This window comes from Ostrea edulis, chromosome 1 (genome assembly GCF_947568905.1).
Source record: "Ostrea edulis chromosome 1, xbOstEdul1.1, whole genome shotgun sequence".
In the NCBI taxonomy this organism is placed as follows: domain Eukaryota; kingdom Metazoa; phylum Mollusca; class Bivalvia; order Ostreida; family Ostreidae; genus Ostrea; species Ostrea edulis.
The window spans coordinates 23,945,704-23,968,656 of record NC_079164.1 but is presented as its reverse complement, the minus strand read 5'-3'; the positions used below and the strand labels follow the sequence as shown (position 1 = coordinate 23,968,656).

The window sequence follows — 22,953 nt, the reverse complement described above, 5'->3', positions numbered from 1 at the left end:
CATGAATGCTTGCGAAGAGAAGTCGATGAAGGCTATGCCTCTCCACTTCTCTAAAGAGAATACTATTTGTCCGATTCATCAAAGTTGATAGGGCGGAATAACTGGTATTTTAAAAATTCGTTTTTATAAGCCGTTTTTTGGTTTGTCCATTTCCATTTATCTGTCACAATTTAAGCTAAAACTTGCTATGTAGCTTTTTGTGGGTCACTCCAGATCATGTTGCAATTTTGATTCATTTTGACCTCTCTTGCAGGAGTTTTGCCATTTTTATTTGAAATTTAATGTTATATGGAGAGTACATAATTTGTCCGGCGACCCCCCCCCTCCCTCTCCCCGGGCTGTTTTCAAGTGAAACCCTTATTTTACAGAGTGTTTGTATGGGCATTGAATATGAACATGTGGCAAGGATTTTGATTGTCTTCAATTCTTGAGAAAATTACCGATTGTTGAACTTGGTCAGTTTTGAGGAAGTATTTCAATGAGAGTACTGATTCGTCTCTCTAACTTCTCACAGTTTGATCAAGAGAATACCTTCTTATTTTACAAATTGTATAAGTATCGAAAATGTGTATACGACAATGATTTTACTTTCTTCAAGTTTAAAAAAAACAAGAGATGTTTGTAAAACACATATGCCCCCCATGGTGCAAAATTAAAAAGGATTATACACACACACATCATTTAATTGAGAGTAGTATCATCAATTCAAAATATTGAGCAGACAATATCTTCTTATGTCAAGAGTGGATTGACCATGTGACTTAAAAATCAATAGGGGTCATCAACTCCTGAAGATGTACCAGTGTACCAAGTTTGATGTCTGTCAAGCAAAGGGTTCTCAAGATATTGAACGGACAGTATATTCCTATGTCCAATTTGACCCTTGACTTTTGACCATGTGACCTTAAAATAATTAGTAGTCATCTTCTCCTGAAGATGTACCAGTGTACCAAGTTTTATGTCTGTCAAGCAAAGGGTTCTCAAGATATTGAGCGGACAGTATATTCCTAAGTACAGTTTAACCCTTGACATTTGACCACGCAACCTCAAAATCAATAGGTGTCATCTTCTCCTGAAGATGTACAAATGTACCAAGTTTAATGTCTGTCAAGCAAAGGGTTCTCAAGATATGGAGCAGACAGTATATTCTAATGTCCAGTTTGACCCTTGACCTTTGACCATGTGATCTGAAAATCAATAGTGGTCGTCTTCTCCTGAAGACGTACCAGTGTACCACGTTTGATGTCTGTCAAGCAAAGGGTTCTCAAGATATTGAACGGACAGTATATTCCTATGTCCAGTTTGACCCTTGACCTTTAAACATGTGACCTCAAAATAAATAGGAATAATTTTCTCCTGAAGATGTACCAGTGTACCAAGTTTGATGTCTGTCAAGCGAAGGGTTCTCAAAATATTGTACGGACAGTATATTCCTGTTTAGTGTGACCCTTGACCTTTGACCATGTGACCTCAAAATCAATAGTGGTCGTCTTCTCCTGAAGTCGTATCAGTGTACCAAGTTTGATGTCTGCCAAGAAAAGGGTTCTCAAGATACTGAGCAGACAGTATATTCCCATGTCAAGTTTGACCCTTGACCTTTGACCATGTGACCTCAAAATCAATAGGGGTCATCTTCTCTTGAAGATGTACCAGTGTATCAAGTTTGATGTCTGTCAAGCAAAGGGTTCTCGAGATATTTGACGGACAGTATATTCCTATGTCCAGTTTGACCCCTCACCTTTGACCATGTGACCTCAAAATCAATGGGGGTCATCTTCTTCTGAAGATGTACTGGCGTACCAAGTTTCATGTCTGCCAAGCAAAGGGTTCTCTACACATTGAATGGTCAGTATATTCCTATGCCCAGTTTGACCCTTGACCTTTGACCATATGACCTCAAAATCAATAGGGGTCATCTACTCCTTAGGATGTACCAGTGTGCCAAGTTTGATGTCTTTCAAGCAAAGGGTTCTCAAGATATTGAGCGGACATTATATTCCTATGTCCAGAGTAGATTGACCCTTGACCTTTGGACCTGAAAAACAATAGGGACCCTCTTCTTCTCATAACTAACCCACATATGAAATATCATTATCATCAAGTGAATGGTTCTCAAGATATTGAGCGGACAACACATGGTCTACAGACCGACCGACCGACCGACAGGTGCAAAACAATATGCCCCCTCTTTTTCAAAGGGGGGCATAAAAAAAAATTACAGGTTGTTAAACTTAAACAGTTTTGGGGAAATATCATAAAGTGAGTACACGTTTTCTCCATTTCACACAGGCCAACTTTAAGATGCAAGGTTTTTATTTCCATTTTTTTTTTTTAAAAATAGCTTTTCTTTGATGCTGCAGAACTTTGTCGATGTTGGGAAACTATTTTATTCACAAACCTCTTGATTGTTTATTTACCTCTTGTCGCAGTTCTTTAAGCTATGGTCTTCAATTCATGCGATGCAAAAGAAAGTCTGTCACAGCTTGATGATGGCTGATACTACTTGCAGTAAAGTTCTACAATTCATGGCTGACGAAAATCACCCTACATGAGCTTGTGATGGGTGTATTGCGTACCTATTTTGGTACTCGTGTTGGGTTGTGCGACAGGTCTACAGTACTGTAAAACATTTGAATGGTTTGTGGGAGTACCTCGAGTGTTATTTACCTTCTAAGAATACTTGTGGGATATACCCCTATTGATTTTGAAAATGCGGTGGTGGAGATCCGTGATCAATATATATAGGGCTCACAGCCGGTGTGACGGGCAACAGGGGATGCTTACTCCTCGTAGGTACCTGATCCCACCTCTGATATATCCAGGGGTCCATGTTTGCCCAACTCTCTATTTTGTATTGCTTATAGGAGTTATAAGATTGATCACTGTACGTTATCTTGGCCTTTCATTGGATAACAACATATATATCAATTTTCAGATTCCTAAGTTAAGGAATGTTAGGGAAACATCCACATTCGACTCAAAGTCCTATTGATATGGTAGCGAAGGATCCAACAAACAAGCAAATATTGGTCATCATAGGTCTTTACAGCGAAAACAAAAATAAAATAAAAATAATAATAGACAGTATCTCTTTTGATAATTTCCATAAAGTTGTCATGGTATCACGCACATTCATTCTTGTAAGGTATTGACCATCAATAGTGACATTTAATTTTTAATACTCTGACATGGAAACCAATGGGATAATGGACCTTCGACGCTCTTTGAAAAGATGACAACCAATCGTCTCAGAGTTTTTCGTTCAGTGATTTAAGGTTGATTGATCCTCATGTGATGTCATAGGTTTTTGCAAAAATCATATTAAACTTTGCACATGATAGAAATATATCTTTCTCAGGAATTTTATTCACTGGATATAATAAAAAATCTGGTAAACTTTAAATACTGAAAAAGTTTATATTTCACATAGATAATCGATTAATTATGATTTAAAAAATGTTGTCAAGGGCAATAACTCCTTTGCTGGAATTTCCTCTACTGGATGTCTATTATACATTGGTTTCCCTAATATCCACAATCAATCTATACATATTTATGAATTAGCCGTTTTTTAAAACTGTTGATATTTAAATTTTGTCATTTCAACAAGTTTTTATCTATTTCTGTTATTCTGTTTAACGAAAATGTGTGATTTTCTTATGTTGATGTGTATAACTTCTGTTTTTGTGTGTCTGACATCTTTAAAAAGGTGGCAACATATACATTTTCTTTGGTTATTAATTAAATTAAACTATATTGAGTGGGAATTAATAAAGTTTTTCCACTTTTAACCATTAATATTGATAAGTCACATGAGGATGGAGCTACCTTAATGCAATAGTCTTACTTCAATTCAAAGAAGACTCGTCTCATCGATTATTGCGAGGGGGATCTGTGGAGTTGATCAACCACAGATGAAGACAGTCAGCAATTTTTAAAATCCACTCAATTTATTATCATTTTGTGCCTGTCATATCCATTGTGAAGTCGAATATTTTAACATTCTTTGCTTTTAATTAATATATTCCTATTGCTACTCTCTTTACTTTTTCAAAGTTTTGGGGATGTGGACACAAACCCCTGCTGCCCCTCGGGTCTAATAATTTGACCTATTTCAAATTGAAGATAAGTGGAGTTCAATAATTAAGGCAGATGTTTGAACTTTGTAACATACATTGACGTGTATCCATCACAGAGTTGAAGTTACATCTGCTTATGAATAAGATGAACCCAACTTTAATTTTCCACGATTTGATGATAGGTCTTGATATAAATTCTTTGACATTAAGTACGATTTGATGATAGGTCTTGATATAAATTCTTTGATATTAAGTACGATTTAATGATAGGTCTTGATATAAATTCTTTAATATTAAGTACGCCCCTGAATGGTTTGTGGTCATATTATACGTGGTAATTGCATTTTATACGTACTTCTTTATGAGAAAAACTATAAAACTCCATAAAACATTACGCAGATAATATCATCGTTACTAGCCACACTTACTGAGTCCAGGAGTACCCACCCTACTTAGTGTGAACGGAGACAATTAGTGTTATTTGCGACGATCAGAAAATGAACTCATGATAACAATATAATCTAAGTACTGAAAGTACCCATGGGAGTATAAAATGTACAGAAGTTTGAGTAACTATTTCAAGTGAAATATTCAAGATAGAAATTGTAATTATCAATGTGTGATGAGACGTGTTTATCCATAACTGTAAATGTAGTTATCCATAACTGTATCCATACTGTAAATGTAGTTATCCATAGCTGTATCATAATGTAGATATAGTTATTCATAGCTGTATCATACTGTAGATGTAGTTATTCATAGCGGTTTCATACTGTAGATGTAGTTATCCATAGCTGTATCATACTGTAGATATAGTTATTCATAGCTGTATCATACTGTAGATATAGTTATTCATAGCTGTATCATACTGTAGATGTAGTTATTCATAGCTGTATCATACTGTAGATGTAGTTATTCATAGCTGTATCCATATTGTAGATGTAGTTATCCATAGCTGCTACCAGTTACTAGTAGCTGGTCAGACCTAGTACCCTGAGGGTAATTCAACAAACAGCTCATCTTTTTTTTTTTTTTTTTTTTTAAATATTTGCAAATATGTAACCCCTGACATGAACACACTTAGTTTATATGCACCAAGTTCCTGCATATAAATATACACACAAAATTCGTTTAAAATTGTAGGATTTAGTCGGATTAATTATGTACCTTGTATGTAAATTTTTTACAAAAAATAACAAAGTTCAATATTCTGTCACGAATTCCTGACAATGTCCACGTATGTAAAAATACCCAGCGTAATATCAAAGAAAACTGTAGGAGTATTGTCGGACAAACATATACCTTACGTAGGACCCCAGATCTTAGTCACCTAAATTCCATGTGGATTGCTTACCAAGTCATAGTAAAATACTGCATTCTTAGCTGGGACTTGTATAGCAATACATGTAGAAAGTTTAGTGTGCAAGTTTACATCAACTTCACAGCATCAGACAAAACTGGGAGAAAGCACAGGACAGCACGGAACAGTCCACAACAAGTAAATGTTTAAAATTACCACAACGCAGACAAAAGTGAAATTCTGTGAAATTTGTACTGCAATCCATAGTCATAAAAGCGTACATGTATCAATAATAGGGAAGTTTTTCAAAATTATCATAGAGTAAGTTAATCTGTCAATCAAATACATACATGTACTTATCATTGAAAATTTTCTAAAGAAATTGTGCAATTTCATCAACCTGGTAAAAACTCCCATAAGTTGCTGTCATCGTACATCGATTACACTTTGGTGGAAAAAGAGAAAAGACAAGCGACTGTTAAAAACCACATAATGATATTATATTTTAATGAACATTTCATAGTTTTAATGTACACTTTTATTTGTGAATAAACAGTAGAAAAGGTATACAGTGTTATTTATACTCATGTTTTTACTTGTTAATCGATTAGTTTCAACATTCATCATATTTAGTTTTTGATCTTGCCCCTAATATGTATATCTTCAAAATCCATGCAGTAACACTGCATGAATTGATACAAACCTAGCTGTGCCAGGAGATAGACAAACAAACCATGCATGGTCTCCCCATACTGTTCAAAAATAAATACATAGGTAAATAACTGTTTATTTGGTACATACATACATACAAATATGCATACATAAATACCAAGGATAACCCATCAAATCTCCAAAGCTTGAAAATTTCCAATGGGGTCCTTTTGATGTACGGATGTTGGCACTAGGGGATTATTATGTGGAAGGAAACCAGATTACCCGGAGTAAACCCACGTGTCAGAGTGGGCGACCACAAACTACCACTGCCGATCATGGGGTTCGAACTCGGGGTCACAACAGTGAGACGTGAGAGTGCTACTTCTGCGCTACCCAGATACCAAAAAGCCCCATAACTGTCGGTTTTAGTAACTTACAATTTCCATAAAAATCGATCTGTGCAAGCATATGAGAGAAATGTGCAGAAAACCTGGACAGACCGACATTGCTGTACCAATACAATCCTGTCTAGAGATAGGCAAACAAAAAATTACAAATAATACATTCGTTTGAACTATTTATTGTGTAAAGAAGTAATATTTCCAACTAAAAAAACTGCAAAAAACAAACCCATTATGGCACAGTGTATGATGTACATGCTTCATGAAATAATTTATTCATCAGTTGAATATTCATTATAATCAAGATATAATAAGAAATCGTTGAATTTACATTTCTTAAATATTGTGGTGTCGGTGTCTTTACAAATTGTAATGATACAATATAATACTAAAATTTGTATTGCACCCTAATAAAGGATTCAACCTAGCATTGGCATAGCACTCTAATCAATTTAAAATCTCCAATTAGCGCTTTACATTAAAAAGATACAATAAGAAGTTAAAAAAAAATCAGAAAAATATTCATAATAATTATTCATATCATTAGGTTCCACTTTAATATATGGTCTCACCCTTGTCATACAAAGCATGATGCAGTTCGAATCTACACTATACATAAGGGTTCTCTCAAATTAATTTGACGTTTTGTTTTCTTGTAGTAAAGAATTATCCAGTATATTCCATTTCCAACATAAACCCTGAACTAAGGAGCTATGATAGTTACAAATTTGAATCTACACTACATGAGAATGCCTACTTATCAAGTTGACAATTTTTAAGGGTTTCCATACAGTCCGATGTAAAATTTGAAATTCTTGCTGGAGCCCCATCCTGGCCCCTGGCATCATATTAGGAACAAGCAAGCTTAAATCTACACTTTATAAGGACTCTTACATATTAATTTCACCATACACATGTACGGTATCTTGGTGGTTTTTAAGATTATTTTCGAAGAATGTTCCTGATAATATTCCAGTGTAAGATTCTGAACCACCTAAACCCAAAAATTTGTACAACAGAGGATGTTTGCATGTCAATTTGACAAATTGAACTCTACTATTATTCTTAAAATATATTCCTATAATATATGCAATAGTTCACTTCCCTCCTGTGGCCCCAACAAGGTGCTGGGGGTGGGGTGGGGTGGGGGGTGCGGTCATGATACATGTATGAACAAACTATAATCAACACTAAAGTATTTTCCTATATAGCCCAATGTAAAATGTTAATATTCTATTATGATTCCAGTGTGGCATCATTATTTCTTAAATCTTCATTAAACTGGTATAAGGAAGTTTACATGCAATTCTAATTCGGTAGTTCTTCAGAAAAAAAATTCCCCATCTATATTTCAGTTGAATTTTCTTCCCCTTGGAAGGGGGTATGATCCTTCATTTTTACAAACCTGAATTTCCTTCACCCAAGCATGTTTTGTGCCAAATTTGGTTGAAATTGACCTTGTGGTTCTTGAGAAAAGTAAAAAATCTAAAAAGTTTACACGGATGGACAACAGACAACGTTTTGATCTGAAAAGCTTACCTCATCTTTAAGATCAGGTGAGCTAAAACATTTATATAAATCAACATTGAATGAACATATACATGATTTACAGAGTGAAGGAATCGATATTCAATTTCTCAGTTTGTCAAATTTACATTTTAAGCTTTTATCTATATTGCAAGACAGAAATCATAACATTAATATCTCCTGATTTGAAATTGAAAGATATTTCTGAGACTGCCAGAAGTCCTCAATATCATAAATATCTGAAAATCAACAAAATATTGTACAACATATTACTACAATAAAATGATGTGTTTATGCCAATGATCATTCAGTGCGTTTCTGCACGTTAGAAAATAGGTTCACTAAGCCATATTGTGTGTTGCAAATCGAAGATCTCGTAGACTGGCTGAAAATAACATTTGCAACTGCTCACATTGATGGTGGTTGAATTTCAGGCATGAATATCATAAAACTTTGCCATTTAATGGATCATGCCAAAATTCTGTTTTTACACGTAAATATGTTTTCTCTCACCATCACTACTCATCACATTGATGCATAATTATATAACTTAATTTTCAGTAAAAAAAACTTTTAATTCTGACTTTATGAATATTGGCCGGTCATGTTACTCCAAGATATATTACATGTAATTTGGATTATGAATAATACCTGAACAATCAGCAAAATATTTGTACAGCATATTAGAATAAAATGATGAATATGTTTAGGCAATTTTTCTATTCTCACAAGGTGTTAACAAATGGAATTTTTTTACATGAATTTACTCAAGATTAACAAATCTATATCTAAATAATGCTACAAAACAAAAACTATTATTTCACTGCATGGACAAGTGCTTTTAAACTCTCATATTATTCATATAAATTAACATTATTCATATAAATCATTATATAAATCAATATTATACATATAAATCAATATGAATTATCAGTTGTATTCCAATAAGAAGTCATCTATCTGGATACTGTGAATAAACAGTTGGTTTTCAGTGCTGTCACTGTTTCTGTTTGATAATTTAGCCATATAACTTTATAAACTTCGAGTACTCGCTGTATTCCAGTGGATCATCGGCTGACTCTGGAGTGACTCCTTTTGCCGCCAACTCCTCCAATACGCGGTCAAGATATGTATTGTCTGGATACCCAAACCTGCAAGTATGTGTTTTATGATGATCAGAGTCCTCAACCAATAAAAACAACCCTCGCATAAAATAACCCCAAACACTACTCACCTTTCTGGTCCTCCAGTGGGTCTGGTTTTATGGTGTATATCATTCCAGGTGATGACTCCATCCTGGCCTGTAACGCGAGAGTGACCAATGGTAAAAACCAATCGTCTGCTGAATGCTATGTTGAGCAGCTTAGCCACCAGCCTTCCTCTCTCGTTGTTAGGAACGTAACCAGAGCGAACTATTCCTTTGTACTGCCGTCCAGGATTTGGATGCTCAGGCTAAACATTGATGATAACAAACAAAAATTTAGGTGTGTGAACTGATACAAGCTTTGTTGTAAACATTATGAATATCATACCCTTAAAAATCTAAACAAACAAGTATATCTATCAAGATGGTAAATATTTTTTTCATCCTCTGAATCCTTTATTTGATACAAATTAACATGCACGAGTATTAGATCTTTGGCTTTTGGTGCTTTCTTTGAGGGTACATTATTATTATTATTATTTTTATAAAAAACATATCCAGTTATGAATTAGCTCCATAAAGTAGTGATTTCAAATTCCCTGGTATTTTTTTCCCTATATAATCAGACATGATTCCTAAGAAAACAAAAAAAAGCTGAAGGGGGGGGGGGTCTGAGGGTCCTCCCCCAGCGGGGTGTCATGGGGCAGCGTCCCTGATCTGGGGGTCCAGGGGGCCGAAGACCCCCGGCCGAAAACGGTTATTTTAACATTTGAAAGCCCCTCAGGAATGACTTCCAGAGACCCATATTAAAGTTGTGAAGGTTTGACTACCTTCTCCAGCCATTCCCATACATTACGTAGGTCCTTATCGATAGTTTTTACATCGCCACCTCGCTGCACAACGTGTGCAGACATTGTTTTAAAACGAGATCAGTTACTTAAGGAATGAGAGTACCAAACCCCCGTATGCGTAACCCGGACGCAGTTTACCCAAGATTGAGCGGAGGTATAAATGTCTAAGTGTTGAGTGATTGGCTAATATCAAGAGTGAAATTATTTGGAATTGAAAGAAATATTATAGAGGTTCAAATTAATTGTCAGGATGAAAAATTATCGCACAAACTCGAGAAATGACTGAGGAAATTACCATGGTAGGGGTGTGATTAAATGAAGTGTGTAATTTACTGCAGATTACTATGTGTTGTAAAAAAGTACAAATATGGCCTATAAAAGGCACGGGACCCTATCTATATTTTGTCATTTTTTATCAACACTTGGAATGAACTTTGAAATGTTTGCGGTCATTTGTTTAAAATTGATATAGTTAATTAGTGAGAGGGCCAAAGGTTAATATTGAGGTCTATGGGAAATGAATTGGTACTCTTTTCCCTTAAACAAACTGTTGATTGAGAAAACCGAATAGCGAGACGATTCAACCAATGAACAATCAGAAGACATATATAACTTGAGGAAGCATTTTACAACAAGTAAAACCCGCATCAATGACGGTAAATTCCGGAATACTAACAAATGCGGATTTTAAAATTTAGAGCGGAAATGAGAAATCCGGAGAGCGGAATTCCGCTTTATAGCGGAGAAAAATCATGTCTGTATAATTAATAGGAGAAAAGCAAGAGGCCCACATGCCTGATGGGTCATCGAGTATTAGTTAAAAGTATCACTAGCTCTAAGGACAATGAATCTAGAAAATTTTTCCTGTTCTGCATACAGGTATATCTTATAAGCCAAATTCTAACTTTCAGCAGCAGAATAAAACATGATGTGCTCTTTAAACTTAAATACCCCCGTAAGTGCCTATAATGATGGACGACTTTACATAATACAATATTATGTACGATTAATAGGATATAACTAATTTGATTTAACCCGTCCTAGTCAAAACCCTGGGTTGCAAAATTCCCAATATTGGTAAATCCTTTCCTGCTTTTCCTTAATATGCATTTAGTTTTTATACCGTAACAGCAAACTTAAAAAAGTCTTTCAAATGATAAACACAATAATCAGTATATAATAATATTGGAGTCCGTCCTGGAACCAATACCCCCCAGGGATCATGATATTCACAATTTTGGTAAATGACTACCTACTCCTTCTAAATATTTATTTAGTTCCAATTTAGTATCAATAACATTAAAGAATGATTTACGTATAGACACTATATATACCAGGTTTGGCCTTGCCCCAAGTCCAAAACTCTATCCAGGGGATCATAAAATTTACAATTTTGGTAGAAACCTTCCTGTTCTATACCACCATGTATTTAGTTTTTCTTAAAGATATGCGGTTTTAGAGAAGAAGGAGTTTTGAAAAATGGTCAATTGTTGGCAGTTTGCCCCACCCCTAATGCCCTGGAGGTGCAGGAGTCCTGAAATTTACAATTGATGTCACCCTTGTCCAAAAAATACCAAATTAAAAAAGAACTGGAAAAGTAGTTATCAAGAAGCCAAAAATGTTCAAATGATAATGCAAGATGGACAAAGATAGATACTGACCAATTGCAAAAGGTCACCCGAGTAACTCAGAAGACCTAAAAATCCCTGGTACAGTATCTGCTTGTAATGAAGTTCCACATGTTACATAGCAAGTGTCAATTTGTAAGCCCTAGCAGCTAACAATTTATATACATTTATATACTTTGCAGTGCCTAGATATAGACCATCTTATACGTAATCCACCAACATGTTCTTGTTCCTCATCTTCTTTCAACTATAGTCCAGCTGGACATGTCCTTACTGGTGATGTTGATAATAGTTTAAAATGAGGACCTCAAATCACTCATTCTTAAAGGTCCTAAATACAGAGAACCTCGGTCTTTTAATTGGCGACAGAACTTCATCTCTATTATGAGTTCTGTCGAAGATTATGACAGACGATGGCTAAATATGAAAAAGAAGAACTTGATACATTGTCAGAATGAGTTAAAAGCATAAGAGGGATATTAAAATCCCGCATTAGACACATGAAAACAAAAGTACGTACCATATATCCCTCTGTGTTTAGTGAACCAGAAGTGATAAAAGAATAAGATAGGTTACATGAGGAATATGTTTTGGTTCCAACTGACAAAGCTAGTAACAACATTGTCTTTGTTTGTAAGGCTCATTATTACAACTGTATTTTAAACGAACTTGGCATTAATTCCACTTTTGGTAATCATACTTATACTCCAACTGCCCTTTCAAAAGATGAAATTCTTCAAAACCATGCTTCAGTTTTAGACACATTTAATATTCCAGTCAATGGGTCGAATGAATATGAGTTACCGTACCTATACTGGATTCCTAAACTACATAAAAACTCTTACAAACAAAGATACATTGCTGGATCCAGTAAGTGCTCTACCAAGCCCCTATCTTTGCTCCTCACGAAAATATTAACAGCTGTGAAGGAGAAACTTCAAACTTACTGTGCGACTACATATGCCAGAAGTGGTGTTAATCAAATGTGGATTCTAAAAAATTCTAAAGAACTTTTAGTAAACTTGAAATCGCATAATTTTCCCCAAATCAATAACATTAAAACCTATGACTTTTCAACACTATACACGACCATTCCTCACGATAAATTAAAGACTAGACTTTTTGACATCATAGATGGTTGCTTCTTCAACAAAAACGGAAAACGGAAATATGCATATCTAGTGATCAGTCATTCAAAAACACCACTCTGATTCCACGCACAAGTACTCTGAAGTTGAAATAAAAAATATGCTAGAGTTCCTCACTGACAATATCTTCATGGTCTTTGGTGATCAGGTCTTCCAACAGTCTGTTGGAATTCCCATGGGCACGAATTGTGGTCCTTTGTTAGCTGACCTGTTTCTATATTCATATGAAGCAGAATTTATTCAAAAACTTCTACGCGAGAAGAAAAAATCTCTCGCTGTGGCCTTCAATTCGACATTTAGATATATCGATGACGTTTTGTCTATTAACAATAATAGCTTTCACTCATGTCGATTTGATATATCCCTGTGAGCTCAAAATAAAGGACACCACAGAGTCGTTCACTTCTGCTTCATACTTAGATATTTTATTGAAAGTAGACATTATGGGCAAACTGACAACTCAACTGTATAACAAACGGGATGATTTCAGCTTCTCCATCGTCAACTTCCCATATTTATGTAGCAATATTCCATTATCACCTGCATATGGTGTTTATATATCTCAACTGATTCGATATGCAAGAGCTTGTTCTGCGTATAGTCAGTTTTTAAATCGAGGTAAGGTACTGAGAAACAAGTTGATGGTACAGGGGTTTCAACAGTCTCGATTGAAGTCAGCATTTCGCAAATTCTATGGTCGTTATAACGATCTAGTTCGTCAGTACAACCTCGCATTGGGTCAAATGCTGTCTGACGTGTTTCATACCGATTGTTAAGCCGTTCTTGGCACACTGATTTTGACTGCGGATAACTCCGTTTACCTGATAAGGATATAGGATTCACGGCGGGTGTGACCGGTCAACAGGGGATGCTTACTCCTCCTAGGCGCCTGATCCTACCCCTGGTGTGTCCAGGGGTCTGTGTTTGCCCAACTATCTATCTTGTATTGCTTATAGGAGTTATGAGATTGATCACTGTTCGTTATCTTCACCTTGCATGTATATCCCCGATAATGTAGTAGTTTCCATGACTGGACAAGTTTTTATATATATACACCTGTGACCTTGGAAGACCACTAAAGAGGTGTACTTGTCATTTATACTTTTCTAACTTAATGTATTCAATTTTTAAGGTTGGGATTGAAATCCTATTGGAATTCAAAATGGCAACCAGAAATGGCAATCATTTATAACCTACAATTTTTAGCTGTGAAATGTTATAAAAGAAGTTGAAGTATTGAATAAATATTGTACTTCTTAGGTATTGTATTGACTGCAAAAATGTACGTAATTAATTGTATATCAACACATGACTTAAAAAACATTTGTAGTATATAGGTAAGGAATACCAGATTAAATTCTAAAATATTAACACACCCCTTGAGATCCATTGAGAAATGAGTATGTCACAATGATACAACTACTGCAGTCATAGAAACCTTCCAATCTCTGGTAGTCTTTCTTCATTGATATGGACCCTGGAGGCTGGTCTCCCATCACTTTGCCATAAAACTCGCCACAACTGGGACATGCTGGCTTGTACTTAAAACACTGTTCAATGCAGTCCTTGCAGAATATATGACCACATTTTTGTAACCGTTTTGGTTTTGTTGGTAAATCCATGCAGATGCAGCAGTTTTCTTGTTCTTTGGATAGATTGGAGCCTTTTATTGTTTTGCCCCAATCTTTACTACTCATTGACTGCCCAGTCTTCAAAACAGTGTTAGGAATAATTTGAAAGCCCCCGTCTTCAAAACTGTCCAGATATGCCTTCTCCGCAGCTTCATATTTCAGCACAAGTTGTATTTCTTTAAGGTTTATCAATTCAGAGTGTGTTGCTTTAACAGTATTAAGTAACCCCTACCCCTGAGATCATCAAATTCACAATTTTGGTAAAGGACTACCTGTTTCTTCTAAATATCCATTTAGTATCAATAGCATCAAAAAGCATGTTGTGTTTAACACATAAACACTATATACCAACTTTGGCCCCGCCCTGGGGTAAGTACCCCGGGGATCATGAAATTTACAATTTTGGTAGAGGCCTTCCTGTTCTACATCACTATCCATTTAGTTTTTCTTACACATGTGTGGCTGTAGAGAAGATTTTTGAAAATTGATCGATTTTTTGGCAGATTTTGCCCATGCCCCTTGGGCCACAGGGTGCAGGAATCCTGAAATTTATATTTTAAGTCCCCTTTGTCCTAAAGATGCTTCATACCAAATTTGAAAAGAATTGGAATGGTAGTTATCAAGAAGCTAAAAATTTACAATTGTTAACGCACGATAGATAGACCAATATGCTCGTTTTCGGATACGTCCGAGTGTTTCCCTTTGGAAAACTATCGTACAAAGTAATTAAAGCTGACATGAATTAATAAATATGTAAACCTTTCTCATCTTATCCGCCATATTTCTCTCAGGTAGCCTAATTTACTCTACCCGTATATACCCCAAATGTGATTGTCCCACCTGAGGGATTTTTCTAGGTGAACTCGACCAGTGCATGCACATTCTCCGATAGTAATATATAGGGAATAAGAAACAAATAAAAACGCATCTTAAAACATTATACTTTGCTCAAAATTACAAAATATTTATTGTATACCAATGCAACATTCTGAAAGTTTAGATAATTTAGACAAAAATGCAAAAAAAAAAAAAAAAAAGAAGCTTTTCTTGCAGACTTGTAAGTGCATGCAAGTATTTGCAGTTTCTTGTGAAATAAATGCGGAGAAATCATTTGCCAATTACTTACTGATAGAATGGAATAAGTAAAGAGCATAAAATCTATTATTTATATCAATTCTTGCAAAATACAGGTGCATGCCATATGCATAATATGTAATGCACATGGCATATTCGCCAAAAAAAAAACACCGTATCAAAATTTAATACGGATGTCTACTCAACAGGTATCGGAGATGTGCACTTACCGAAAATATTAGATTCTCTTTATTCTGATAAATCCACGACACAAAATGATGAACTTCATTTGTATCTCGTTAGAATATTACAACACGTTGTCATCCCATTATTCAGACTGCGACACACTTCACTCGTGCCAAACAAGGTGTCTTCAATCAGGGGAGATGTCAGAGTCGAAATTTTTTCCTGTATTGAATGCTTGTCTAGTCGAGGTTTTTTGGTTTATAGAAATAAGGAATCTAATCATATACACTGAGCATTTGGTTGGATATATTGCGTGCACAAAATTTATCGATGATCATATACAAACTTGTATATACAAATAAGGGAATAATGATCGAAATATACATCCGTGTGAAAATGCAGGTATTACATTTGCAATCCATAATAAACAGTTGATTACACAAAGAGAGAGAGCGTCCTACTTCGGTGTACAATATATCATTTCACAGAAGGAAAGAAAATTGATTACTGATATAAATGTAAGCTTACAAGCATTAAAAATTTCCAGCTATTTAAAAATTTGTGATTGACAATATATTGGGAAACTTACAGGAGTTGATGCTTATAATTGTATTCATTACAAATTCATATATATATATATATATATATATATATATATATATATATATATATATATATATATTAGTTTGAACTGTGCATGTAGACAATACTGACTTTGTATGTCAGAATAACGGAAAAAAGTAAATTGTCAAAACAGTGGGGAAAGCAGACCAGCCTCCCTGCCCACCCCAACCCCCTGTATACATGCTCTAAACAACATATCAATTCGTGTTGAAAGAAAGGTGCATATCTGCATTTCATTAAATTCCAAAGGAGCTCGAATTTATATGTGTCCACTATTAATGATTTTGTATGCAAGATTCGTTCCCGAATTTAGAATCATGCTTTCAGTCAGAGCAGAAATGAATTCATTTTGTAGTACATCTAGTTTGAATGCAAATGTGGGGTTCCTTCTTTTAATTTCATCAGACTCATTATAACCCCCTCCCCCAAACTATGCAGCTTTGTTTCTATTGATATCTAAATTGGTATATGAATCCGGATATAAATTATATAATGTTTTTTTCGTGATCATATAGATATTGATACTAATAATGAAAAAGGAAAAGGTTTATACTCTTGCCTTTTGCATATCCAACTAATGCATTACAGTATATTGACACTGTATCATATCAAATAAAACTTCAACACGAATTTTACTGATTTATGAATACTAACATCTAATTGAATACATTTGAATTTGAAATTTCAACGTATCCATTGCGCCAGATCTACGAAATGAAAATATTTATGAATAAATTACACTCAAGCCTGAAAGTAATCATTATGGCTTGTTACAGAAACGTTAAAACACATATATGATATAGTCCTGCAATGCATGCATGCAATTTTTTTGAATACATGTATTTGTGTATTCGTGAATGAAGTTCCTACGCTAAAAAATATCTTGGTCTTTATGCATTTTGTGTTGTTATTTTGGTTTACCATTCCTTACACTGTGTAAATGAAGGAAAACTTGGTAAAGGGTGCTGTTCTACACCATACAATTAGTACATGTATACATGCATGTGTTGCAAAGCAAAATGTACATGTAATAACCAGACATGTATCGTTATTTTTCATTGGGGGGGGGGGGGTACAACAGGAAGAAAATGGAAAATTGGAAATTGGATTCTTCAAAATTTCTTGCTATTCAAAATAATAATTAAAAAAAAGATTAACGAAAACAGTAATAAAATAAAACAAAACACCCAAACAAACCAATATGTTTTGTCTGATGTTCAAAGTCCTAATGTAGGGGTGAAGGGTTAAAGAGTCTTTTACTTTGACTGCGTCAATAATTTTCCCCTACACTTCATTTTCTTCAATCGTTTGGGGTGGTTAGAGTCCTCTACTATGAGCGCCTCATAATATCTTCATCTTCTACTATTATATCAGAACTTTCAAGCTGGGGTCAAGTGGGGGAGGGGGGGTTGTCACCCAATATATCTTTTATTTGCATTACAAAATAACAAAAAATGGATATTGTTACTAAAGGTGGGGGATAGACACTCTTGTCCCCTCCCCTTGATTCTATGTGCTTGATAACGATGCATAATATGATAAACTCAATTATTACATTTTGCATTAGTGCAATTTGCATCAAGTTCAACGCAGAATGTAATAACGCAAAATGGCATTGATATATAAGATCTATTGAATGCCAAATTAACATAAAATGAAGTAGTTGAAAATAACATTATTTAAATATATATGTTTAATTGTCAATTATTGTGTGCTTTAAATGAATCAAATAAATCTGTATTATCAATTAATGAGAGCAATATTGAGTTACTGTTCTCTTTCTTGAATTAACGATATCATTTGTGTTAATAAGAGCACGATTATTACAAGATCATCGTTTGAATCCCCCCTCTCCTCTCAAGTTCATTTATTTTCACTCACACCATCCGTATCTCTCTCCTTCTCTCTCTCATCCCATGCACTCGTGCAGTGTTGTATATGCAAATTATATATGCATGAACAATTTATGTACCTAAATGATTTCCTGATTTAAAAATCTGCAATACTCTGACCAGTAAATCATAAGGATTCAAGCACAATACAGGGTAAATATTATACTCTGATACCTCCCCTGATTGAAGATAGCTGATCGGCACGGGCTAAGTGTGTCGCAGTCTGTACAATGGTATTTACTGTTGGAATACAAATGGAGTTTATCGTTTTGTTTCATGGATTATGCAAATAAAGGGAGTTTTACTACTCACTTCGAGTATTTTTGACAAGTGTACACTTACATCTGCGATCCTAAATACAGATATTATGAGTAGACCCAGGTAAATAGTCGTCTGCATTCAATGCGTTTTCATGGCGAGCATACACTGTACATGTCATGTGCACAAGTACAGTAGTATTTATATATTTGCATTTTGCTTGAAGTAAGTGTGGATGGCATAGATTTTATACCCTTTGCTTATTCCATTTTATCAATAGATAATAGATGAAATATTTCTCTGCACTTTTATATAGTTTTGACATATTTACTGCAAATGTACGTACATTCACGTAAAGAAAAGGCATTCTATATTTATTTATCCAACGCTTTTAGAATGATTTACTACTGTACGGTATGTTTACTGTAATTTTGAGTACTGCGTGGTGTTCCAAAACGTGATTTCATTTCTTCTTGATGTCCTATAAATTAGTGTCGGAGATGTATGTGTTACCTGTCGAAGCTACCCGCACAGGTAAATCGAAGACACTGATGTGAAGTGAAGCGTAGCAAAACTTGTCCCCTTATATACCACGCGAACCCTGATACATATAACAATAGAATATCCAACTAATATGGCAGATTAGCAGAGAAATATGGCGGACATATAGAATTATACTATATTTATTAATTCATGTCAGCTTTAAGTCATGAAACAATTTGGTTTACATGCAGAATGAGACAAATATTCATCACTGCATAAGTGAATGTGCTCAATGACAGCAAGTTTCTCATTATGCAGTTTCATCGTCCAAATTCAACAGATACACAAACTAAGTAAATTACAAATATTTAGGGAGTAATAAAATACAAGGAATTCTTATTATATCATGGGTTTTTTGTTCATTCCAGGATATTACTTGCAAATGTGACAATTTGTTTTTATGTTTCTACTTTTAATTAGTAAAATATTTCTCTTGATTGTATTTTGTATTTCCAATTTCAATACATATTTTATTGTCTTCCTCACTATAGACTCCACTTGGGTATTCAAAGTTTCACTAAATACACCTCATACACAGAAGAGCTCTTTAAAGTGGCGTATTGCAATGTGTACAGTTTACAGATAAATGGACAGGCAGGCAGATGAACACAAGACAACAAAATGGTGATCAGAAAACCTCGCTTGAATTTGTGCTCAGGTGAGCTAAAATGTTAAAGAATCGAGGGCACAAAATGTGAGATGGGCACATGCAGAGAGCAATAATCATGGAAGGTGACCTAATAGTTTTTGTTATCAATATGGCTACTTGAGCATATTAGCCTATCAAATATCTCAAGAGAAATATGAATATTCTGAAAACGTTAGGGTAATTATAGCTCTGATAACTAATTCATTTAAAATGACACAGTGGGTATTAACAACGCTTTTTAAAAACACTTACCTCCACCTAGCTATAGGAGTGAAATGGCTATTGATGAGAACTTTGCACCATCAGCAGCTTTTAATATTTCTTGGATCATCATATTCAATGTCTTTTCATAATTCAGTGGTTCCCTTGCAGATTCACTCATCCATCTAGGTGTTACAGCATGAATAATCATCTTCCATGGGGAATTACCAAAGACGTTTTGTGACAGAATATCACCCAACTTCTTTTTTCTATGACTACTTCTGACTTTATTGACAGGAGTCCCAAAAATTGAACAATATTCATCCTGTGGACACACTATGACATCTGTCACGGCATCTGCAATATTGCCTACATGTAGTTTGATGAGAAATCCATCCGTGACATTTATAATGGAATCAGTACTTGAATATTGCTCATTTAAGGTTGATCGATCCTCATGTGATGTCACAAGTTTTTGCAAAATCTTTAGTTAATTAAATTTTGCGCATGACAGATATAAAGTTTTCAGAGGAATTTTATTCACTGAATAAAATAAAAAATATTTGGTAAACTTTTGATAATGAAAAAGTTTTTATTTTCCATAGATAATCAATTATTTATAATTTTAAAAATGTTGTCAAGGGCAATAATTCCTATGCTGGAATTTCCTCTACTGCATGTCTATGACACAATGGTTTCCCTAATATCCACAATTAATTTTTATATATCTATGAATTAGCAGTTTTCTTAAACTGTTGACATTTAAAATTTGTCATTTCAACAAGTTTTTATCAATTTTCATTATTCTGTTTAATGAAAATCTGTGATTTTTTATGTTGATATATATACTTTCATTTTTGTATGTCTGACATTTTTAAAAAGGTGGTAACATACATATTTTCTATGGTTATTGATTAAATTAAACTATATTGAGTGGAATTTAATACAATTTTTCCACTTTCAACCATTAATATTGATAATTAAGTCGCATGATGATCGATCCACCATAACTGGTCCTTTTTGTGGATGGGTGAAAGTTTGTCATCAACTGTGAGCAGATCATTTTGATTGGCTGGTGATCTTCTCTGTTTGAATAATTCCTGTATTGCACCAACCATTGAAGGATCTCTGTCAACAAAGTGGATTTCCTGAAGATTCTGGAATGGATAGTTTCTGCTGAATGTCATCACTGCTCTGTGATACTGTTCAATGCACTGATCTCTAGGAACAGCAAATATACCTAGAGATTAAAATGAACAAAAAACGTAATATATATAACATATATACTGCATGTAATTTCAACCTCCATCATTTTTTAAAACAAGAATAAAAATTATCAGTAAAACTGATGGATGCTCATCGAAATGCATATAACCAATGAAGTAAGTACTTCATATGATGAATGGCTTGCAAAATGATCAATAACTATTGAAATATTGTTGAAATAAAGGTTTCTCTTTCACATATAAGGTAATGTTGAGTGATGTTGACCTATAGATCTTTGTCTAAAAGCCATTTCCTATTACTTATTTCAGGTTTCAAACATTTCGGTTGAGCATCTCTGAAGAGACATTGTTGTTTGTTTGTTGTCGGTTCCTTTTAATGTCCGTGCAGTATCACGGGTAGTGTCCACACTAGTGGGCCCCCTTCCAGGTATCTGGCTGGCTGCACGCATGGCAGATCTCACCTCAGATCTCCATTCTTTCTGGTCTTGAGGGTCGACAGTTGAGAGCTTCCATTCTCTACGATCTTTCTCCGTCAACTCTCTCCAAGATAGCATTGGCCGACCAACTCTACGTCTCTCAGGAACTTGTATATTTAAAGCGCACTTGACTGCACTGCTGGATCTGACAACGTGGCCATACCAGCGGAGTCTCCTTTCCCTTAAGATGAGGTCGAGGTCGTCGATGCCAAGCCGCCCCAGCAATTCAGTTGAACTTACAGTGGCCATATCTTCAGGCTTGATGTTACAGATCTGTCTTATGGCCCTGTCATTGCGTAGTAGGCGAAATGCTCATCTGGTGCATCAAAATTGGTACCATATAAGTTTAACATTGTGTGATATATAATCAATACCTGTTCGAAAACTGTTGAAATAAGACATTTTTTCTTTATATAAGGTCCTGAGTGACCTTGACCTTTCCAAAATGGCCTTGAGGAGACCTTGGTCCCAAATATCAATAAGTGATGAAATATTGTTGAAAAGAATTTTTTTCACATATAAGGTGTATGTTCCGAGTGACCTTAACCTTTACAGAATGACATTGAGTGACCTTTGTCGGAAAGCCATTTGCCTATTTCTTATTTATGTGATAAAATGTACATGATCAATATCTGTTCAAAAACTGTTGAAATAAAGAACTTTTTACTTATATAAGACAATATATTGTATATGTTGGGTGACCTTGACCTTTCCAAAATGACCTTGGTCAAAGAGTCCCTGTTTCAAAGAATATTTGTGATCAATTATATCAATTTCTGATAAAAGGTTTAAGAGATACATGCAGGAACTTTCATATAAAAAAACCCTGTTGAAATAAGGAACTTCTATATGTTCTGAGTGACCTTGACCTTTTCAAAAAGACCCTGGTCCAAAAGTCCTTGTCTCAAGGAACATTTGTGATCAATTATATCAATATTCGGATGAAGAGTTTAGGAGATATGAACTTGATCGGATGGACAAACAGGCATGAATGACGACAACTATATGCTTCTTTGAAATTTTTCAGGGAGCATAAAAAGTATAAATGTATAGATCTATAAGTTCAAATATCAATTTGGTTTTCCAAAGTTATATATTTTTAATACATTTGATATTTGCTATACATATTCATGCATATTATTGTATGAGAAACAAGCATTCTGAGAGTATTGCATGGCAATACATAGTCCCCTACCGGTTGCAAAAATTACTGTACCACAACAATATTCAAAGTTCATTATGTAGGTTATGGTAAAAGTGAAAATTGGGGAACCAGGATAGGAATGGTTGGAAATCAACTACTATTCGAGTAGAGACTAGACCAGGAAAAAAGACAATTTGAAATTTATAATTAGGTTTAGGTCTTTAACCATGTCAATAAACTGTGACATTTAGGTGATCATGAATAATTTAGCTATATTGTTGTATTACTATGCTAGGAGTTTTAATGAGTGTAGTATT

At 34.7% G+C, this 22,953-nt stretch overlaps 1 protein-coding gene across 1 annotated transcript in view; it reads right to left on the bottom strand.

Moving 5' to 3' along the window:
• Window positions 1-6,152: 6,152 nt before the first annotated feature.
• The window catches only part of LOC125663747 (uncharacterized), a 30,096-nt gene continuing 13,295 nt past the window's right edge, over window positions 6,153-22,953 (bottom strand). The window contains exons 6-9 of the mRNA XM_056142722.1: window positions 20,780-21,030; window positions 14,109-14,591; window positions 9,196-9,413; window positions 6,153-9,112 (exon numbers count right to left, since the gene is read on the bottom strand). Coding sequence (XP_055998697.1) covers window positions 8,980-9,112; window positions 9,196-9,413; window positions 14,109-14,591; window positions 20,780-21,030 — 1,085 coding nt within the window. The 3' untranslated portion in view covers window positions 6,153-8,979. The remainder of the gene's footprint in view (window positions 9,113-9,195; window positions 9,414-14,108; window positions 14,592-20,779; window positions 21,031-22,953) is intronic.